This window comes from Fusarium flagelliforme (assembly GCF_020744385.1).
Source record: "Fusarium flagelliforme strain FIESC 12 MPI-CAGE-AA-0113 chromosome Unknown B0J16scaffold_1, whole genome shotgun sequence".
Classification (NCBI taxonomy): domain Eukaryota; kingdom Fungi; phylum Ascomycota; class Sordariomycetes; order Hypocreales; family Nectriaceae; genus Fusarium; species Fusarium flagelliforme.
The window spans coordinates 3,186,415-3,204,959 of NW_025763503.1; the positions used below are offsets into that span (position 1 = coordinate 3,186,415).

At 49.4% G+C, this 18,545-nt stretch overlaps 8 protein-coding genes across 8 annotated transcripts; 3 read left to right on the plus strand and 5 right to left on the minus strand.

The window, feature by feature from the left end:
* The first annotated feature begins 77 nt into the window (after nt 1-77).
* On the plus strand, nt 78-1,321 carry B0J16DRAFT_17880 (HCNGP-like protein-domain-containing protein). Its single transcript, XM_046122554.1, has 2 exons — nt 78-352; nt 413-1,321. Exons 1-2 carry the CDS (start codon nt 142-144, stop codon nt 1,021-1,023), a joined length of 822 nt encoding a protein of 273 aa, XP_045989003.1. The 5' UTR covers nt 78-141; the 3' UTR covers nt 1,024-1,321.
* On the minus strand, nt 1,161-2,561 carry B0J16DRAFT_17859 (uncharacterized protein). Its single transcript, XM_046122552.1, has 3 exons — nt 2,280-2,561; nt 1,671-2,223; nt 1,161-1,624 (listed from the first exon to the last, which is right to left on the minus strand). The coding sequence occupies exons 1-3, from the start codon at nt 2,417-2,419 to the stop codon at nt 1,298-1,300; spliced, it is 1,020 nt and encodes a 339-aa protein (XP_045989004.1). The 5' UTR covers nt 2,420-2,561; the 3' UTR covers nt 1,161-1,297.
* Nucleotides 2,562-4,294: 1,733 nt separating this feature from the next.
* B0J16DRAFT_328017 (FMN-dependent dehydrogenase-domain-containing protein) lies at nt 4,295-6,821 on the minus strand. The gene is made up of 4 exons (XM_046126185.1): nt 6,427-6,821; nt 5,066-6,343; nt 4,928-5,001; nt 4,295-4,869 (listed from the first exon to the last, which is right to left on the minus strand). Exons 1-4 carry the CDS (start codon nt 6,452-6,454, stop codon nt 4,783-4,785), a joined length of 1,467 nt encoding a protein of 488 aa, XP_045989005.1. The 5' UTR covers nt 6,455-6,821; the 3' UTR covers nt 4,295-4,782.
* Nucleotides 6,822-7,021: 200 nt separating this feature from the next.
* B0J16DRAFT_328019 (uncharacterized protein) lies at nt 7,022-8,003 on the plus strand. The gene has a single exon (XM_046126186.1). The coding sequence runs from the start codon at nt 7,139-7,141 to the stop codon at nt 7,928-7,930; it is 792 nt and encodes a 263-aa protein (XP_045989006.1). The 5' UTR covers nt 7,022-7,138; the 3' UTR covers nt 7,931-8,003.
* Nucleotides 8,004-8,103: 100 nt separating this feature from the next.
* On the minus strand, nt 8,104-11,313 carry B0J16DRAFT_328020 (uncharacterized protein). Its single transcript, XM_046126187.1, has 2 exons — nt 10,260-11,313; nt 8,104-10,205 (listed from the first exon to the last, which is right to left on the minus strand). The coding sequence occupies exons 1-2, from the start codon at nt 10,890-10,892 to the stop codon at nt 8,262-8,264; spliced, it is 2,577 nt and encodes an 858-aa protein (XP_045989007.1). The 5' UTR covers nt 10,893-11,313; the 3' UTR covers nt 8,104-8,261.
* A 1,071-nt stretch (nt 11,314-12,384) lies between these two features.
* Nucleotides 12,385-14,771, minus strand: B0J16DRAFT_408996 (P-loop containing nucleoside triphosphate hydrolase protein). Its single transcript, XM_046133066.1, has 2 exons — nt 14,512-14,771; nt 12,385-14,455 (listed from the first exon to the last, which is right to left on the minus strand). Exons 1-2 carry the CDS (start codon nt 14,561-14,563, stop codon nt 12,699-12,701), a joined length of 1,809 nt encoding a protein of 602 aa, XP_045989008.1. The 5' UTR covers nt 14,564-14,771; the 3' UTR covers nt 12,385-12,698.
* A 580-nt stretch (nt 14,772-15,351) lies between these two features.
* B0J16DRAFT_313696 (TspO/MBR-related protein) lies at nt 15,352-16,038 on the plus strand (the record flags this gene model as incomplete). The annotated part of the gene is made up of 3 exons (XM_046125142.1): nt 15,352-15,463; nt 15,525-15,612; nt 15,669-16,038. 3 exons carry the CDS (start codon nt 15,352-15,354, stop codon nt 16,036-16,038), a joined length of 570 nt encoding a protein of 189 aa, XP_045989009.1.
* A 163-nt stretch (nt 16,039-16,201) lies between these two features.
* Nucleotides 16,202-17,723, minus strand: B0J16DRAFT_17932 (mitochondrial carrier domain-containing protein). Its single transcript, XM_046122561.1, has 2 exons — nt 17,304-17,723; nt 16,202-17,256 (listed from the first exon to the last, which is right to left on the minus strand). The coding sequence occupies exons 1-2, from the start codon at nt 17,406-17,408 to the stop codon at nt 16,366-16,368; spliced, it is 996 nt and encodes a 331-aa protein (XP_045989010.1). The 5' UTR covers nt 17,409-17,723; the 3' UTR covers nt 16,202-16,365.
* Between the last annotated feature and the right edge of the window lie 822 nt (nt 17,724-18,545).

Sequence of the window (18,545 nt, forward strand, 5' to 3'; positions counted from 1 at the left end):
AGAGCTGCGCTAGACTAAAAAGGATTCCAGGTCGCAGCTGCCTCGGGTTCGATTTATTGACAGACGACTCGAGTCCCCTGCAACGAATTGTATACCGTGCTCAATCTCATCTCTGTCAACTCACATTACGGGACACCAAATATGGCCGGCTTAGTAGGATACGCAAGCAGCGACGAAGAGGACGATGTCCAGGAGGTCAATTCTCCCGAGCCGCAAAAAAGTGTACTGAGGTACCCTTCTACTTTTCATTTCAGCATCTTATCTAATTCTCACCAGCAGCCTGTCTCAACCACACAAGATGATGATGCCAAGTCGCAAAGTAAGGAGGCAGAACAAAAGTCTACCGCACCAGGTGAGCATACATCTCATGTCTTTATCTGAACAGCAAATCTCATCTTACCATCAATAACAGTACCTGAACCAAAAAGCCCTGACGTGGTCGCCATTGGTCCTATTCAACAAAATGCTGTACCGCTAGGACCGTCTCTACCGCCCATGGAAGAAGCTGTCGTGGATGACCAAGACCCAACATTCAGACCAGCTTCACCATACTCGGCCAATCGTGCTCTTCTTCGAGATCTCACATTGCCATCAGCCCCCAATATGGATATTCCCCCATCACCCCCAGGCTCACCACCACCTGGAGCCAACAAGAAATTTGAGCAATTTCTGGAGTTAAAAAAGAAGGGGACTCACTTTAACGCCAAATTGGAACAGTCTTCAGCACTGAAAAATCCAAGTTTAATGGACAAGTTAATGAGATTTGTCGAGATTGATGAACGTCATCAATATTCTACCACATTACCCACCGACCTTTGGAACCCTGCAGACTTTCCTGAATGGGCTTTCAAGGACAAGTTACGAAAGAGTAACGACAAGTTAGCCAAGGAGAAGGAGGCTGAGAGAGCAAGCGGTAACAGGACAGCCGTCGACTTTGTCACTTCGACAAGTACCACGGGCCATGACACAACGATGAAGGGCGGGCTCTCGAAAGGCGAAAAGAGGAAAAGCGGATGGAACTAAGAACGATTCTGTTCAACATTTATCGACACCTTGACACTTACGACATACTGGAACTATCTCGAGCTAACCTGTCACTCGATGAATATAAAGAGACCAGAGCTTGTTATCAGAGTCTCGGGTATAAATGGAGACCCGCATCAAGGTATCATTGTGATCGGCTACGTCTCGGTCAAACCACTACCTAGCTTCATATTAATCGACCGGACGGCTATCATCCTCATTTCCTGCCTCGACATGCTCAGCACGCGACCCAAACATCAAAAGTGCTTTACGATCAATCGCTCTTGCACTTGACTTCATAGCCAATATCCTTCTTCAAGATAGCGCCAATGTCAATCTCGACAGTCTGGTTGGAGCTTCCCAGCGCCGCGGCGAAATAAGTGAGGTTCTCGCCATGGTTTACGACTGATTTGCCTAACAGCTTGAAAGGAATAATTCCTGTCTTGCAGTAAGGCTCCTTGCCGACGGTGTCAAGGATGAATTTCTGATCCATCTTGGCGGTGATGTTGACAACGTTGTCGCCTGGCTTAAGGACCAGGTTTGGAATCGTGAGAGTACCAACTTCCGTGTCTCCGACGAAATTCGTGAAGGTAACGTTACCCTGAAGATGTGAGTTTTGAGCTTGGAAAGATATATCGGTGACTTACGTTGTCTAGTGTGAAGACGGAAGCATTTGGAATGACAGTTGTGCCGTTGAAGTTGGGGATGTTCTTGTCACTGCTCAAGCCAATGTGGCCATCGGTAACCTTGGTGCCAGCGAAGTGGTTGAGACCCTTGAGTTCAATTGTCTTCTTGAAGGTGACATCGTACTTGCGTGGCAGACCACTTGGCTTGACCTTTGTCTTTCCATTGACGGTAACGCGCAGTGTTTCGTTGTTGTGGAACCAGACGTTGAATCGAGTGAACTCCTCCATGTCGGCAATCTTAACATTCTGGGTGACGTTCACGACCTGGTGCTTGTTGCTGTTGGTCTCGGGCATGTTTACTATCGCAAATGGTACATGTGCTGGCCAGTCCTCGAGATACATTTCGGCCTCAAATGGATCAACTGATGCATGGATCTTGCCATCAGTGGTGATGGAAGAATCGATCTTCATGAGATAGGCATCTGGCTCGGTTTCAAGAATCTGGACGCTTTGGATCTCAAGCTCGGCTTCGTTGATCTTGCTTTGTGCAATCTTGGGGACAGCAACCAAAATTCTAAAGCACAGGGTCAGCTCATTGACGATCCCGAGAGCACGGATACTTGTACTTACATCACTGGAACCACAATGACAGTAATAACACAGAGAACGATGAGATAAACCCACCAGAAGCGCTTGCAGTGTCGAGCGCAAGTACGGTTCTTGGGTTGGACCCCATTCTCCGTCTGGGTCACTTCGTTCTTTTCCGACATGATGAATTACCAATAGTCAAGGGCTTGCCCTTGAACAAACAGAAGATGAAGGAAAAGGGGAATATAAGATGGGTTCCTCAGAAGAGAAGTCAGGAACACAGCTATGGAAGTGAGAACAAATCAACCTTCAACGAGCAACAAGGGGGAAAATGGAACGAGAGCAACCGGCAATATAAGTAGTTGCACCGGGGTGTAGAATCGGTCGACCAGGCATTCTGCGAACCTTGCGGCGAAACAAGAAGGAACTTAAGGACACCCATAATAATCTGCATCTGTGCCATCCACTTACTGTACGGCACCATTGCAGCCTCCCAACCTTGACAGGACTAGATCGCCCTGGCCCGAGTCCCTTTGCATCTGTCTACGGGCATTGGTTGCCAGAATAGGCAAGTCGCCGATGAGCGGACATGGCGCTATTCCCCAGGTTTGCCCCCGCACGAGTTCGGGGGTGCAAGAGGTGAGTGTTTCCTCGATCAGCAATGAGGTTTCTAATCCCTAACAATTCCTATTTAGTTGTTCCTCGGCAGCTTGTGAATCTTTCAGGACCAACGAGTTGCATTGCCTCTATGTTCGACGTCGCAGAATTTTCGATGTGTAACGGACGATGACCGGCACACCCATCTATGAAGTTCATAGTCTAGTTGGAACACGATCTTTCAAGCAAGATCTCTCATTGAACCTTGCTTCTGTTTCGATTCGACAAAGCTTATCTCCGAGGCAGCCTCGAGTGATTCCGCGTGATGTGAGAATTGAGGCAGGGAGTCGCATTGGGCTGATTTTAACATGATGCTATTCGCACGACGACGGGAAACATTAACACACAGACGACAGGTTCACAGCACTTGCTGCCACAGAATTTGTGGCGGTAATCCCTTTCGCGTATTCCCGAAACTTCCGTCACTTGAAAATCTTGAAATCTTGAAATCTTGATCGATGGTCTGTGTCGACCAATTGCCCGAAACTATTACAAACAGCAGTACTACTGTATAGTGCACCTGAGACGGCGGACAGGAATAGCCAGGGCTGCCAAGAACAGTTGCACGCGACAGATAAAAAGTGTGCTAATTAAAACTGTCACTGTCCAACCACAGCACATGTCTCCGCCAAGGACGCACTACCAGGACGATCAACCGTCCGTGGATGGGGAACAATGTTAGACTGGGTCTGGCTAGTTAAGGCTAGGGATGGACTGTTTGACCAACAGAAATCATCTCCTGAGGGCTGAGATTGAATCGAAATCGACGTCTGGTTGTGGTATCAGCACCCCTCTTTCTACAGCAATTACGAACAACGATTTAGAGTTGCGCAAGTGGCTTGCTTGACAGCCAACCGTTCTTATTTCCCTGACAAAGACGGACGTGAGGCGCCACATTCAAAAGTGTCACTTGGACCTGAGGGTGGCTGTCGGCACTACTACGTAGTAGGTAGTTGAGAGCCAGCCAGGCGGTCCGAAAATAACCAGGACACAGAAGCCTACTGACAAAATGACTTAGATATGCTTAGGCTTAGGCTTAGAGTAAACTATGCTAATCTTTATGACATCCTTAACTAAGTCTCGATTTTCTTTGACCCACCTGCCAGCAAGCCAGTGGACTGCCAGACTGTTGCTCCAACAGCAGAGGGGTTTGGGTTCAGCTCTTTCTCTTTCATGTTCATGTGGCCTCTGGAAGGACCGGATGCGACACACCATCTCGGCCGGGACATCCACTGACGGTATGGTCGAATACCAGGTTTCTTGAAGTCTGGCCTGGATTTGACCGGGGGCAATCGTTTGATTGGGCTAGCCCCTGTCCCTGCATAGTCCACCTCCGATGGCTGGTTGGTTGACAGGGCACGATCCATCCATCTTGTTGATCAACTTGGAGATGAATTGGCATTTACTCCTCAGTGTAAAGCGCCTTTTCCCTTCAGATCTGCATGTGAAGGAAGACAGGCCAGTGGCGTCGGCTGAATAAAGTTTGGTTCTATTCTCGATGTTACACACTCGGTCAATATCCTGAATTCTTTTACAGACTACGCCGCAACGATGCCTTCCGAGCACGCCTGCTCAACCCTACGCACTGATCAATTGTGGGAACACATGTTGTTTGGTGTCAGGTCGTGCCGCAGGTTTGTCATCTGCGACTCAGTTTAAGATATTCGAATTGTCTTTGTTTCTCTTTTGTGGCCTTGTAATAATACCAGGCAGAAGCAACGACATTGCAGCTCGTATAATGGTATCCTAGGACCAACCGCTGTGCCGTTTCGAGGAGGAAAAATCAACTAGGGAAAGGAAGCAGGGGCCCCTTGTTCATAAGGCGGGGGTGCTTGCCGAGGATGTATTTGACATATGAAGATGTCGTCGCCAGCTGATCGTCTCCCATCTAAAGCTTAGACTTTGTCCACAAGCCTTGACGATCCAGCCCAGCATCTCCATCGTAGATATCTCGTTCCACCTGTCGAGCGTTGACCTGCCGAGCCGGTTAGATGCGACGGTGGAGTCTGGGGAAAAGCTGGGGAAGAACTTACGAATCTAGGGCCAAGCTCCGAGATGTTCTTGGCTCCGAGCAGTCGCATACATGTGGCCGTTTCTGCCTCGAGAACTGCGGTTTGCATGTGTCAGCTTGGCCAAGACTTTAGTATACTGGGATCTTAGGTTCAACTTACTCTCAAGTGTTCGCTCAACACCAGCTTGACCACCAGCACCAAGTCCGAAAAGAGCAGCACGTCCAATACCAACACCACTGGCGCCCAGACACAACGCCTTCACAACATCTGTTCCTCGCTTGATTCCTCCATCAATCCATACTTGGACCTTGCTTAGAATCTCAGGACAGTACTTTCGGATCTCGAGCAAGGTATGTATGGCCGGAGGGGCTGTGTCAGCGGCACGACCGCCATGGTTGGATAGGATGATGGCTTTCACCTGAGGAGCATACTTGGCTGCCAAGAAAGCATCCTCATGGGTTTGAAGACCTTTGAGCACGATGGGCAGATCGGTATGAGCTGCTAACCAAGGAAGGGTCGTCTTCCACGTCAAATCAGCAGCGGTACCGAAGAAGAGCTGCTGACCAACACCTCCAGCACCAGGCTTGCTCTCGCCGCTGGCAGGACTAGGCTCAGAGTAGTCAAAGTTCTGCTTCTCGTCCAGTTCACGCTTTCCAGGAACAGGCGCATCCAGTGTCAAACAAATGAACTTGTAGTAGTCGCGCATTGAGTTGATGCGCTTGAGCATGGCCTCACTCTTGTCGCGTTGGTTCTGAACATACAATTGCCATCCAAAGGTCTGACCAGGTTTCGCGCCCTCAATGATCTGCTCGGGGGTCATGGAAGCGTTGTTAGATACAATCTGCATGGCGCCAAACCGAGCGCATGCTTTAGCAATGCCCTGCTCGCCATCAGGATGAGCTAGTCTGGCCATTGCGGCCGGAGATACAAAGATTGGTAGTCCGACTTTATTACCAATTAATGTTGTTGAGATGTCGCAAGCTGTGCAGTCAAGGAAGACGCGCGGCCTAAGAAGAATGTTCTTGAAGACATAGTTGTTGTAGCTCTTTGAAAACAGGTCGTCGGCAGCAGAGAAATAGTATGCCCAGGCCTTCTTCGAGATGCGCTTCGTTGCTTCTTGCTCGATCTCGTCCAGGTTCATGAGTGATGCCAATGGCAGAGGCTCGTCTGCATTGGATTGTGTAACGGCCTTTTCGCCGGTTGATTGAGATTCGCTGAGCGTCTCGGGGTTGACTTCACCGAGAACGTTTTCGGGCTTGAGGTTCTCCTCGAGAGTGCCAGGCGGGTGAACGGGATCATATTCGTCGGTGGCATCCTTTCCTGCAAGCTTCAAGATGATCTTCTTACCGCCGGGATGAGAAGGCAGAAACTCTGTCACGTCATAGACCTTTCCGTACAGTATAACCCAACAGCTCTCTGCTGTGTTGTGCTTGGCCACTATCGCGAGCAATCGCGTGTCAGTCGATCGCGCCCTCTGTAAACATGGACATGATGAGGATTCAATTGGGGTTTGTTCATACCTTCAGCCGCGTCAAAGACCTTGGCCATACTGGACTATGTGATTGATTGTATGAGTGATGATACAAAAGGGTATATTGAAGTGGGATGATGCGAAAGAGATATGAAAAGAAGAGAAATGGAAACGTTGGTCAGATATCGAAACCAACTTCGGCAGATCTACAGACTCGGCAGGCACTAATTATCTTATCCCGCTCCAATTGGGTTTTGAGGATTGGGGGTTCCTTTGGGGGTGATCTATGCGTTTTCTTTGTTATGAGAGGGAAGAAGAGCGAACAAGAGAGATATAGAATGGGTTAGAGTATGAGAAACAAGCGATATTAGATCAATTGGATCTTCTCATGAGAACCCTAGTAGAATTATCGATAAAAAAGTCCCGTTTCAAGGCTCATCATGGATGAGAAACACAATTATGTTGTTTGCCATTGGGTCGGACTAGACCCCGATCATGACCGCCGACCTTGGCCGAGGCATAGGATCATGACTGGGTGCGCCACAACATGCGCCACATGATAGCCACAGTCGCTGAGGTCATTCTACGCTAAAGATTTATTACGACATTGAGAAAGTGCTTTCCGAGCGACATCCGCAGATAATGATAATTTCTACTTGTGCCACTGCATAATATAGCAGTTCGCCATATCAGAATTTCAATCTCAAGACAACTTTCTCTTATATTTGCGCATTTAGAAGCAGTTATCTCTCTCATACAATATGCGATCCTCAATCTCTTCCTCTGTCGTGCGCGATCTTTCTCGGACTTGTGTCCGGTGTCAACTCCGAGCCCGCCGAGCCTCAACTCTCACATCTTCACAACGTCTTTCTGCAACAACAACAACAACGCCTATACAGCGACATGCGGCTCTTCTAACGGCCGCCCGGGGCCCCGCGACGCCCTTCGCTTACTCCCGCGCTGCTTCAAGTGCTGCGCAGGCCGAGTCACAGCAAAAGACATCGTCTAGTGCCCCGCCATCAACGCACTATGAGCTCTTCCCCGAGACGCTTCCCGATGGACCGCCTCCAGCGGGTCACTTCCCCATCGATACGCGAGCCTTGCGCCGCGAATTCCTTCGTCTGCAAGCCCGCGCCCATCCGGATATGCATGGTTCACAGGATAAGGCCCGTGCTGAAGCTATGTCCGCACTTATAAACGAAGCTTATAAGACGCTTTCCAATCCTCTGCTGCGAGCTCAGTACCTGCTATCCCTGCGGGGTGTCGACGTCGCCAATGACGAGACCCTCAAGGTTGAAGAGCCTGAGCTCCTGATGCTTGTGCTGGAGGCACGAGAGGAAATCGAGGATGCTGAGAAGGAAGAAGATCTAGATGAACCTCGTGCGGCAAACGATGCGCGCATCGCTGAGAGTGAACAGGTCTTGGAACGTGCTTTCCAGAACGACGATATAGATGCTGCGAAGCACGAGGCTGTACGCCTACGGTATTGGGTGAATATCAAGGAGAGCCTGGATAATTGGGAGAGCGGCAAGCCTGTGGTGCTGCAGCATTAGACATAGAGAGCAATTGTAAAAATACATCCCTATATGGACGAAATCTAAGGACAACGTGTAGTTGCATCTGCCTTTATACGTCATATACTCGCCATGTTGGCATACCTCCCATATAAATTGCCGTCCGCTCACAAATATGTAGTCGAGAATGAAAAGACTCAACCATGGGTATTCAACAATATTAATATTTATCGTGATATAACTCGCATCATATGCCCGAAAACGCCCGGGCACCAACCTGTGTGCCCGCAAATTATATAAGAATCCCATCATGACCCATATACTAAATGCGCCTATACAATATACTCCAAGAGAAAGGCAAAATGCCAACTCATCTTTGGTATGCTGGTAACTGTTCTCCGCCGCCATGGCTCGGGCCGCTGGAAGGCCCTGCCCCGGAACCATATCCAGGAAACTCATCATAATCATCAACTAAAGGGGCACTCGGCGCACTCGGCGCGCTAGCTTCAGCATCCATCTCCCTTGAGGGACCACTGATATTTCTTCTTTGCATATCCTCGGGAACTTCTGGTGGAGCACTGGCTTCATTTAGCAGTCGCTGCCGTTCAAGTTCCTGCTTGTCTTCCACAGCCCCTGGCGACGATACCGCTGCCGATTCGATATCATCCTCGGTTGGTGCAGAGGCACCAGCCTCAGGAGCACTGGGAGCACTAGAGGTGCTCGTATCAAACCCAGCGTTCAGGTCTGGAACCCGAGGTGTGTCCTCTGCGTCGTATATATCTTCATCATCCTGGTTCTCACCTGTAGACGGGCCCGCTCCTGGAGGTTGACTTGGTAGCAATCGTGTCTCGGCCTGCCGAATTCTTTCTTTTTCTGACAGGTTGTTCTCATTTGGTATCTCAGGAGGAGGAATATATGAGGGGACTGGAGGAGAGGAACCAAAACCGTTGGTACTTAGCCCGGCGAAGTCGCGTGAATGCGATGGACCTTGTAAGGGAGGAACTTGTGAATATGGCTGGGGCGGATGCGAAGGAATAGGATGGCGTCGGTTCCCGTTGGGATGTGAGAAGAAATAGCCACCGGGGGAAAGCGGCCCGTTACTTGGGTAATGTTCGAGAGGAGCCCCATCGCCATAGTTTGGCTCTTGTCCTATCACATCCTCCTCGTCGCTTTCAAGAATCTGTACGCTCCGTGATGTCGGCGAGGCCCTAGATTTCTTCTTACCCCGTGACGAGTCCGAGGTCCCCACGATTGTCTCCATCGATACTGCGATAACCCCTTTCTCATGGCGCATCTGTGAAGTGTCTGCGATATTCGCTCCTCTCCTTGGCCCGTACGTGTTGTTATCTCCGCTTGCATGACCATAGGCCCCGAATCTAGCGGGACCCGTTTGCATTTGATTCGACAACCTCCCACCAAGGTCAACAATCACCTCAACCAAGTACTTAAAGTTGATCATTTCTCCAGGAACACCCTTGATTGTCGGAAAGGAATCGTCCGGAAGTTTGACAGTGACAGTAACTGAGGTTTGCATGGTGTTGGGGTCAATGATCAGCGGTGCGATGTTCTGGTCAAGATCCTTACGGAATATACTTGTCGAACTCGATGAGGTCAACGAAAGGCCACCAAGACCTGTTCGTGATCGGGGAAACACCTCTTCCTTATCGATGTGAGCAACATCGTCCCGGCTCATAGATTCGTCGAAGAGGCCATTCGGAGGATTGCTGTCGATCTTGCCTTGTCTGAGCAATGTCACGATTACTCCTGTCATGCTCTTGACTCTCTTGGTATGCTGAACCGTGACCCGCACAGAGACGGCATCCCCAGGTAAACAACCACCCTTCAGTAGCTCTACCGTCGCCGTGATAGTCTTTTTATCAACCGCTTGTTGCTTCGCTGACGTGAGTGTCCCTACTTGGGACAGTGGAGCTTCCAGCCTACTTAAGCTCGTGCTATTGCTAACACCGCTATCTCCACTAACTTCACTTCGTAAATCACTCTGAATTGGACTCCTAGGATCTGTGGTGTGTTCGCGGTAGTCTTCTGTCGGTGTCTCTGTCAACTCATGCCCTGTATTGAGTTCGTTAATCTCGGATTGGGCAGTCGAAGACTTGTCTAGTGCCATAGACTTTCTCCTTCGGTTTCGTTTCGAGATCGGTTCTAGGAAAATAGTACGCGGCCGGGGAGCATGCAGTAGTCCGACATCCACGTTTTCCACTAGCATTACTTTTCTTTCGCATGATGACGTTGGGGCAATCGAGGTTGGCCGGGTTAGCGTCGCTGTAACCATGTATGAAACCGTTCCTCGCTCGAACTGCAGATTGGATTAGTAATGATAGGGAACCCAGTAGTTACGCGATCAGCCTACATCAATACTGCTTGGCAGTCCTTTATCGGGAAACAAGAGATCGAACCCGAATTCGTATCTGCCTGGCTCCAGCCGTCCCTCGCCACTTAATACCTGCTCGTCTTGAAAGAGGCTTGCAAGACCATTGCCGTGATATCGTGGTCGCGCCGCGTCACCATTCTGCGGTAATACAATAGTCCCTTGCGCCTTGGCGACCGAAGTTGGATCTTTGAGGACGCGCACATACCCATGCAGCGATACAGTTAGATGAGTAATTCGAATCGGTTTTACGACAACAATGACGACAGCCCCACGAACATTGTCGCCAGCGCTATATCGACGATGGGGTTCTTCGGCACGGATGTGAAAGTCGGTGACGTTGCGGTTTCGATTGCGCAAAGGTAGAGAGAGGGGAAGGCTGAAGCGCGAAAGGAACCCCGGGCGCGTAGAGGAGGTGGCAGATGCCGTCGGTGACGTCGCCCCCGGGGCGCGGGCTGTAGAGGAAGCAGCGGAGTTGACCGTTGACGATGTCGCGACGTTATTGGGGGTATTGGGAGCCGTCGAGTTCGTAGGACCAGGAGCTTCTGTAGCGTTAGAGAGCGTCGGAGAAGATCTCGAACGGCGACCCATTCCCAGACGTGTTGCCAAAGGCATCAGGACCAGGATCCAAGGTCGATAGCGACGCCGAGCTTATAAAACCGACGTCGCGGGCCTTGGAACGAGAGCTCACAGCCTCGTGGCTCTGATAGCTAATCGTGCCGGGAGGCCGTTGAATTGTATGCATGCGGGTGCGGGAAGGTTAAGTTTGCGGTGGAAGGAAGAGACGTTAAATCCGGCGCGTCGGAGGTCGGGCTGGGGCTGTGATTGGGATTGGGGCTGCGTGTTCTAAGCCTGCAGGAGGGGTACGAGTGAGAGGGAGATCGACATCCAAGAAACGTAACAAGGATTGGAATAAAATGAAGGATCGCGAATATGAAATAAGAATAATGATTTAATGCGCTACTGTCTGGGCAAGATGAGGTGAAAAAGTTGGATTGGGCGATCAAGCGAGTGACGAATGTTGGGTTGCGGAGGCGGAGGTAGTAGTAGCAGCAGTAACAAGCAGGAGCGATGGGACGGACGATACCTAGATTAACTAGCACTAGCAACTGTATGTAAGCCACGATTGAAGGTTTACAATCGCGGGACGGACGGGAGGGGGGGGGGAAGGAGCCAACCAATTGGATCAGTACCTTCCTAGCGCCTGCAGAGTAAACATCACCCCCATAGCGCCTTCCATCGAACGGCCTCGCAACAATTGCTAGAAGTAATTGGAGGGGAAATACGTCAGGAAATAGACAAGAGTCATTGAGATGCATCATTTCTCCACTTGAATGCTACCTAAACCAGATGTTCTCTCAAACTTTCATTCCTGGTACAATTGAATTTATCCCAAAACCTAGACTATTTGTTCCATCAGGGAGGGCTCCAATCTCGAATCTACCCTACCTGTAAAGTCAGCGTGCAGATGCCAAGGAATTGCAGGCCATCGCTCCGCCAAGAAAAGCTTGGTCAAGGCCTCGACGAGCTTGGCTCGCATGTCCAGCCGAAGACCTGGGTCCATGGGTTTAACTTAGAAAGACAAACAACCCTAATAAGAGGCTAGCGGAAACGGCCAGCTGAGTACTTTTCCCGTCCCTCGAGGCTTTATTTTGTGTCACAGCTGGAATCTACTGCGCCGTACCTATTACCAGCTTGAAGTGCACTTTTGCAAAGTTACGTCTCCGCAGCCTTTACTGTAGAGTGAATGCAAAGGACAACAGTTGCATCAGAATCTTCCCCGTCATTCTACAGATTTGGTGTGCGGCGTGGTTGTGTCCGGGAAAAGCCGCCAGCGCTGGCCATGACGCGACCTAGAGGTACCAACACGTCCCTCTCTCAGTGCAACTTTACCGTGGGCCGTGGGCCGGGGCGAAGAATCCTATGTAGTACAAACTATGGGGAGAATGATGCTTGCAAAACCTTTAGACCCCTATGCTAGTACTACATGTAATAGACAAGGATGTTATCACCATCTCCATAATCTCTAGATAACAACATGGCATCCTTAAAATTAGGTAACATGAAACTAGAAATGTGTCTCACGAATCTTCACATGGGAGGCAGTACGATCGATTGTGTGTTTATGTTCTTCTATTCTATTAACGACACCATAATGGCCATGTCCAATACCCGTACTCGCATTATCTATCCTTAAGGCGCATGCTACGCTACCTTTTGATCAACCCTGAACACAATTACATACATGGTATCGTTATCCATCCCAGTAATTCTGGATTACTACCCAGACCTTTGTGACCAACCAGCGCAATGCAATGCAAATGCGATGAGATAATGATAAACAGAGCCCAACCATGACAAAACAAACCCAAAACGCCATACAATGCTGTTACATGCTTTCCCTTGAATGCTTTTTGTGGTCTAATCCAATGCTTCTCCGCTCAAAATGCTCTTCAAAATAGCTGCGCCAACACCGTCGGCTACAGACTCCATTTCCTTCTCTGCGACACAGCTTGTGAGTCTTCGCTCATCTCCGGTCGCAGCCATAGTCTTGCGACCCCTCTTGCTGGGTGTCTGTGGTGCAGCAAAACTTCCAGTCTTTCCGTCTGATGCAGTGACCAATCCCAAAGTCTCGAGGCTGCCTGCAACCTCGCGGAATTCAGAACTTGAGAGTGGGTGCAGAACAGAATCACGTGTGCATAGCTGGCAGTATGCGTCGAACAAAGTCTTGATAGTAGGTGCCAGCAGTTTCGACTTTGAAGGTGTAGCGCCGCCATTAGCCATCTTGGCTGCAGAGCGGATTCGCTTCTCGTAGGCCACCAAGGCACATAGAGCAGCTTTCTGTTGGAGGTTGAGTGCCTTGAGACGCTGTGTAGTTCCATTGCTAAAAGCTGCCGCCGTAATCTTGTTGAGATGGCTGATTGATGCGCGGGGTGCCGTTTCTGCTGTGAGAGCCTTGAGAGAGTTGGCCATTACCTGCACCACGCTTCTTGGACCACCTGATGCTCCGTTGATGTTCTCCCCAAGAGGTCGCTTGGAAGGTGACATTTGCAATAGCTCCTCCCTTGCCTCTTCCTCATGCTTTGATCGAGTCTCAACTTCTATCAGGTCCAGTGCGCGCCGACAGATCTCAAAGGCCTTGCGAAGGTCTCCAGTCTGCTTTGAAACTTTGCGGGAGCAAAGGTCGATGGCGGCAGGGTGAATGAACGGCACCCATCCTTCCTTGCCCCCAGCAGGCATCAGTGATTGGAGTCGTGTGGTGATGATGTTCTTGACTTGAGTTGCCGTATAAGGGAGGAATGCCATAAGGTCAGGCTTGAGGTTTTTGGCCTTCAGTCGAGGAAGGAATCGATCAGTCAGGTCCAGGGCGTTGGCGATACCGACAAGGATGAGACGGGAGTTCTTTTGTAGTGACCATTCGAAGACTCGATACAAACTCTCCAAGCCCATAGTCAGGATGTGGTCGATCTCGTCCAATGTAACCAGGTAAACGGTGCCTGATTTCGTCTTTGGTACAAACATTCCTTGCAAAGTGGTGATGGCATCTGCCTCGGATGCATCGAAGCCTTGACCAAGAGCACCAAGCAGTGTAGTGTAGAGATCCTTGGAAGACTTAACGCTCATACAGTTGACATAGGCAGATTGGATGTCCTTGTGGTTGGCATATTGTCGAGTAATCTCGGTGATCATAGCACTCTTGCCTGTGCCTGGAGGTCCGCTGACGTAAAGGCAGCCATTAGGGGTGGAAGAGGCGTATCGGTTGAGAAACTGTGTGAGTTGGTTTCGTTCCTCCTCTCGACCGACAAGTTGACCAGGCTCTGCTCCACGAGCAAATAATTGTCGTGCTTGGTGGTAGACAGTCTGAATGGTGCTTGGTGAAAGTGGTGTGTGTGGTGTCAATCGTTTGAAGAGCTTGCCTGCCGACATGACAGCATGTCTAGGCGTAGTAGGAGGCACCGATAGAGCATCTCGGTGTCGTGGTGTGGAAGGTGTGACGGGGTTCTGCTTTGTAGTTGTCTGTGACGGGGACTTGCGAGTTCGGGGGGGTAGCTCGGCCAACACATCGTCTTCTTCGTCGTCGAAAGGGGAGTGTGCGGGATCTTGGTTTTCGTCGTTATAAAAGGCAGCCTTTGCAAGACGTCGGCTTCGCTTAGGAGTAGTGATTTGGCAGGGGATATCTGGAAGCATCAAGTTAGCAACTGCGTCGGTCATGTTCCTTCCATCAAGGACTCACCAGTCTCGTCGATACCCCGGGCTCTCTTTCCTAGCGATGCTGTGCGAGCCATGGCTATAGATAGATAGGACCTTCCGACTTTGACTTATATACAGTAATGTACAGATGCAGGTCGATAACTCTTGCCAACAAAAAGTAGTATAGGGTTAGAAAAGTAAGGAAGTTGCAAAACAAAGTGTTGTCGATGGCAACTGCAGGTTATGTGCTGTGAGAATTAAAGAATGGAAGAGCCCCATCGCCCTTGCCATTTCCTAGGAAATGGGCGTTTGGACGTGTTGAGGTCGCGTAGAAACGCGAGGCGCGGACCACGATCAATTAAACAGATGGTCTGTGCGCTGTAATCGCGGTTAGAGCAGCCACAGTCTAACGCGTAAATTGGACCAACCCCTGCCCATCACGACTGGTCGCGGCATGGTCAATTAGCGCGATAAATGGATATTAATTTACGGTCCAAGAAACGCCTGAGACAGCGGTTGCTCAGAGACGCACCCAGAACGTTGACTCAATTGAGTAGACAGCTCGTTACCGAGAAGCATTGACATTTTTAGTTAGGTAGTTTCCATTTGACAGGCTTCGCTCGATGCGATCGTGATGCCTCAATTGAATGGCCGATATGTTGTCTTCCGTTTTGGAAGATATCAGCCCACTTTATCCCTTTAATGGACAGATTTATCATCCGGAGCTTCGGCATTTTCGGGAGAGAGTTTACGCATACTGCAAAATGTATTACGTCATTGTCTTCAATCAGTAGATATTACCACTTCATGTCCTGACTTTTCCTTTTCCATTTCGCTCTGCTAGTTAAGCATTGGTTCTGTTCCTCAATCCAAAGTGTTTACCATGACAACCTATATTCCAGCCCTCACCTTGCCGGACTCGGTCTTTCTCAAGCCGGCTTTGTCGGTTTTGCTACCTATCGGCCTCGGCACAGCTGTTGGCTTCAGCGCTACTCGTGAGCTAACATTCTCCCGGAGATGTCATCAGCAGTTTCATTAATGCAATTTTTGTTATAGAAACCCAAAAGACATACCTTGCGTTGAAGAAGCCCAAGGTTCAACCTCCACCATGGCTGTTTGGACCCGTTTGGACCGTTCTTTATGGGTAAGACAACGTCTTAACCCCGCCATATAAAAGACAACACAACTAATGCTAATTAGTGTCATGGGATATGCCGCCTACCGAGTTGCTAACATTGGTCTTTCTCCTTTCTCATCCCCCGAGACTATCGTCAACACTCGACAGGCAATGACTCTTTACTCTGTTCAACTTGGCCTCAACCTCATCTGGACCCCTCTCTTCTTCGGTCTCTACCGCCCCATTGAGGCTTCAGTTGACATTTTGACACTGCTCGGAGTCAACGGTTATCTCACCTACCTCTACAGCTCCATCGATCCTGTCTCTGCTTGGTTGCAGGTTCCTTATCTCGGCTGGCTCACCTTTGCTACCTACCTTTGCACCACCATTGGACACTTGAACAACTGGGACCTTGCAAGTGGTGAGGTCAACAACAAGAACAAGAAGCAGTAAAGTGAATTGTCAGGAGATTGTTATGAAACTCAGACTTTCATCACAAGATTTAAATGCATACGCATTGAGACAATTTGAGTCTAACGTGCTCTAATCCTCTTTATACTAAAAGCTTTATGTAACTACCTATCTCTTAATCATCAACTGAGAAATAATACCTTCAACTCATTCTCCAACCCGCCAGCCTGATATATTTTTAAACTTCAAAGATGAACGCCATATATGCTCTATCCAGTCGTTACAATGCGTGAGAACAAAATCGCTTTTCCAAACCAATATGGAACCCCGTCCGCTACAAGCAAGAAACATTCACCGAACATTCCCGTGTTATTGAAGAGGGAAGTTTCGCTTCAACCCATCGTAAATCATGAAGATGAAGGCAGAGCTCGGTGCTGATCGAAGGCATGTAACACCACAGCCACGGTACATACCACGGATGCCATGTTGCTTCCAGAGTATAGAACCTTCTTGCCAGAATGTTCGTCGTTGGTGGAGGTCGCTCACAGCGGCCGTCTGCATTCGCGACTTAATTGTATCCGCAGGAAAGAACAAAAAGTTGTATGACACACCCGCTGATGCGCCAGCAATCGCTTGTTGCCAGAAAGGTAGCGGGGTTTCAAGAATCTTCTGCTTCTCAGCCGCAGAGGTAGCCGTCTTCGTCTTGAGCTGATAGAACATGCTCGTCACTGTCTCCTTGGCACCAAACCAAGCAGAGCCACCGCCGGCTTCTCGAATGAGCGTACCCAGCTGACCATGCCAGAACCCACGAAGGCCTTCATGTCGAAAGACTTGCTTGATAACAGGAATGGGACGGAGAGGAACACCAGTCGACCCGTTGGCCGACATGGGAGCTTGGATCCTACACTTGACAAGCTCAATCGGTGTAAGGACAAAAGATGTAAAAGCTCCAGAAAAGGCACCAGTGAGCCAAAGGTACGGTAGCGAAAGTCCTTGTTCTCGAGAGGCTAGGTTGCTTGCGAACAGCAATTCGCGACCAAGACTCTCAAAGAGGAACAGACTGCTTGTTTCAGCGGCAGCACCCACTAGAGGAGCAGTAATACCCCGGTAAAGTCCCAGCACTCCATCGCTCTTGATCGATTGTCGGAAACAATCCAAGGGACCAGTATATCGTAAAGGGAGGTGATCGGGTTGGCTCTGTAGTCGAACTTTGACTGTGTCGAAAGGGTATTCGATGTACTTGCCAACGGCGCCGGCCATCTAATTCTGTCAGTATAGTTGAGACTTGGTTGAAGAATAACACATACCGATCCGTAGAGCACATCTTCGAGTGCTTCTGTAAGAGCAGTCCTGCCCTTAAGGGGAAACTCGGGCGCATGGGTCGCCTCGACAGAGATGGGACTGGGCTCCATTGAAGCGGTGTCGCAAAGAAGCTTGACAGAAATGACGTGCGCGACAAAGTATAAGGTATTATATAACGGCTCGTCGGTGGTGGAAAGTACCAACGTAATGTCGTGGCTGTGGTTTTCGTCGGAGGGGTAGAGTCGCAGGATGGGCCTTACAGACTATCGACCGTAGCTTCAATGACGAAACAATTGGAGCTTTATAGCTTTAGAAAGAGCGCAAGTCGTTTTATAAGATTAGAAGGATAAGCGAAAGGGGAAGGAAAATAATATCCAATTTGCGAGTCGCAGCGTGGCTGTTAAATGCGCTGTGAGTCACTTGTTGAAGGATGAGTACAAAGAGAGGTCCCGAGAAAAAATCAAAAGTTTAGGATGAGGGGAACAAATTGCCTCGCAGCTACAGTACAGGGCGAGTTCTACCTGCACGAGTTATTAATGGCCAATGCCTGTAACATAAAACCGACGGCCTGCACTGCGAGCTTGAGATCAAGCGTCATGCAGAAGAGCTACTACTAGGAAGTACTGGTGTTGCTTGTTTCGGACATCCATTCATCCAGAGCCAGAGCCATAGCCAGACCCTCCATGGAGAAAATTCTTAACTGTCCAGCATGTGACATCAGACTTTCTGGTTTTCACCCAATCAGATGAGGATCTGGCTTATCAGATCGACCGTGCACGGCTTGAAGCTACGAGACTCAGGGATTCCGTTACATTCGGTTCGTACTTGGAGCATTTTTAAAAGGGACGAGGGGTTTTAGATGGTTCTTCAAGTGGTCCCTGAGTACAAGCAGCTCCGTCTGAACTCTGAATTGCCCTATAAGATGTTGGAAAGCCCTGTAACACGGGACGGAATCTTGGCCTTTTGCGGCAGTTTCAAGACTAGCGTCATGCACCTTGATCTAACTGATTGATAAGATTATCCACTCCGGTGAAGGACCTCTCACGGAAAGACACAAGAATAGGAGGAAATAATTCATATATGGATACACAAAGCTGTTTATCAATCTGAATTTTCTCAACTGCGGAGGTGAGGGATTTTATGTCTGGAAAAGCCGTTGTTTTAGTCTGTTCTTGTCCTTGAGATTTGTGCTTGCAGAGAGGTAGATGTATCATAGGTACTACCACCTGTATATTCCTTATACCAGA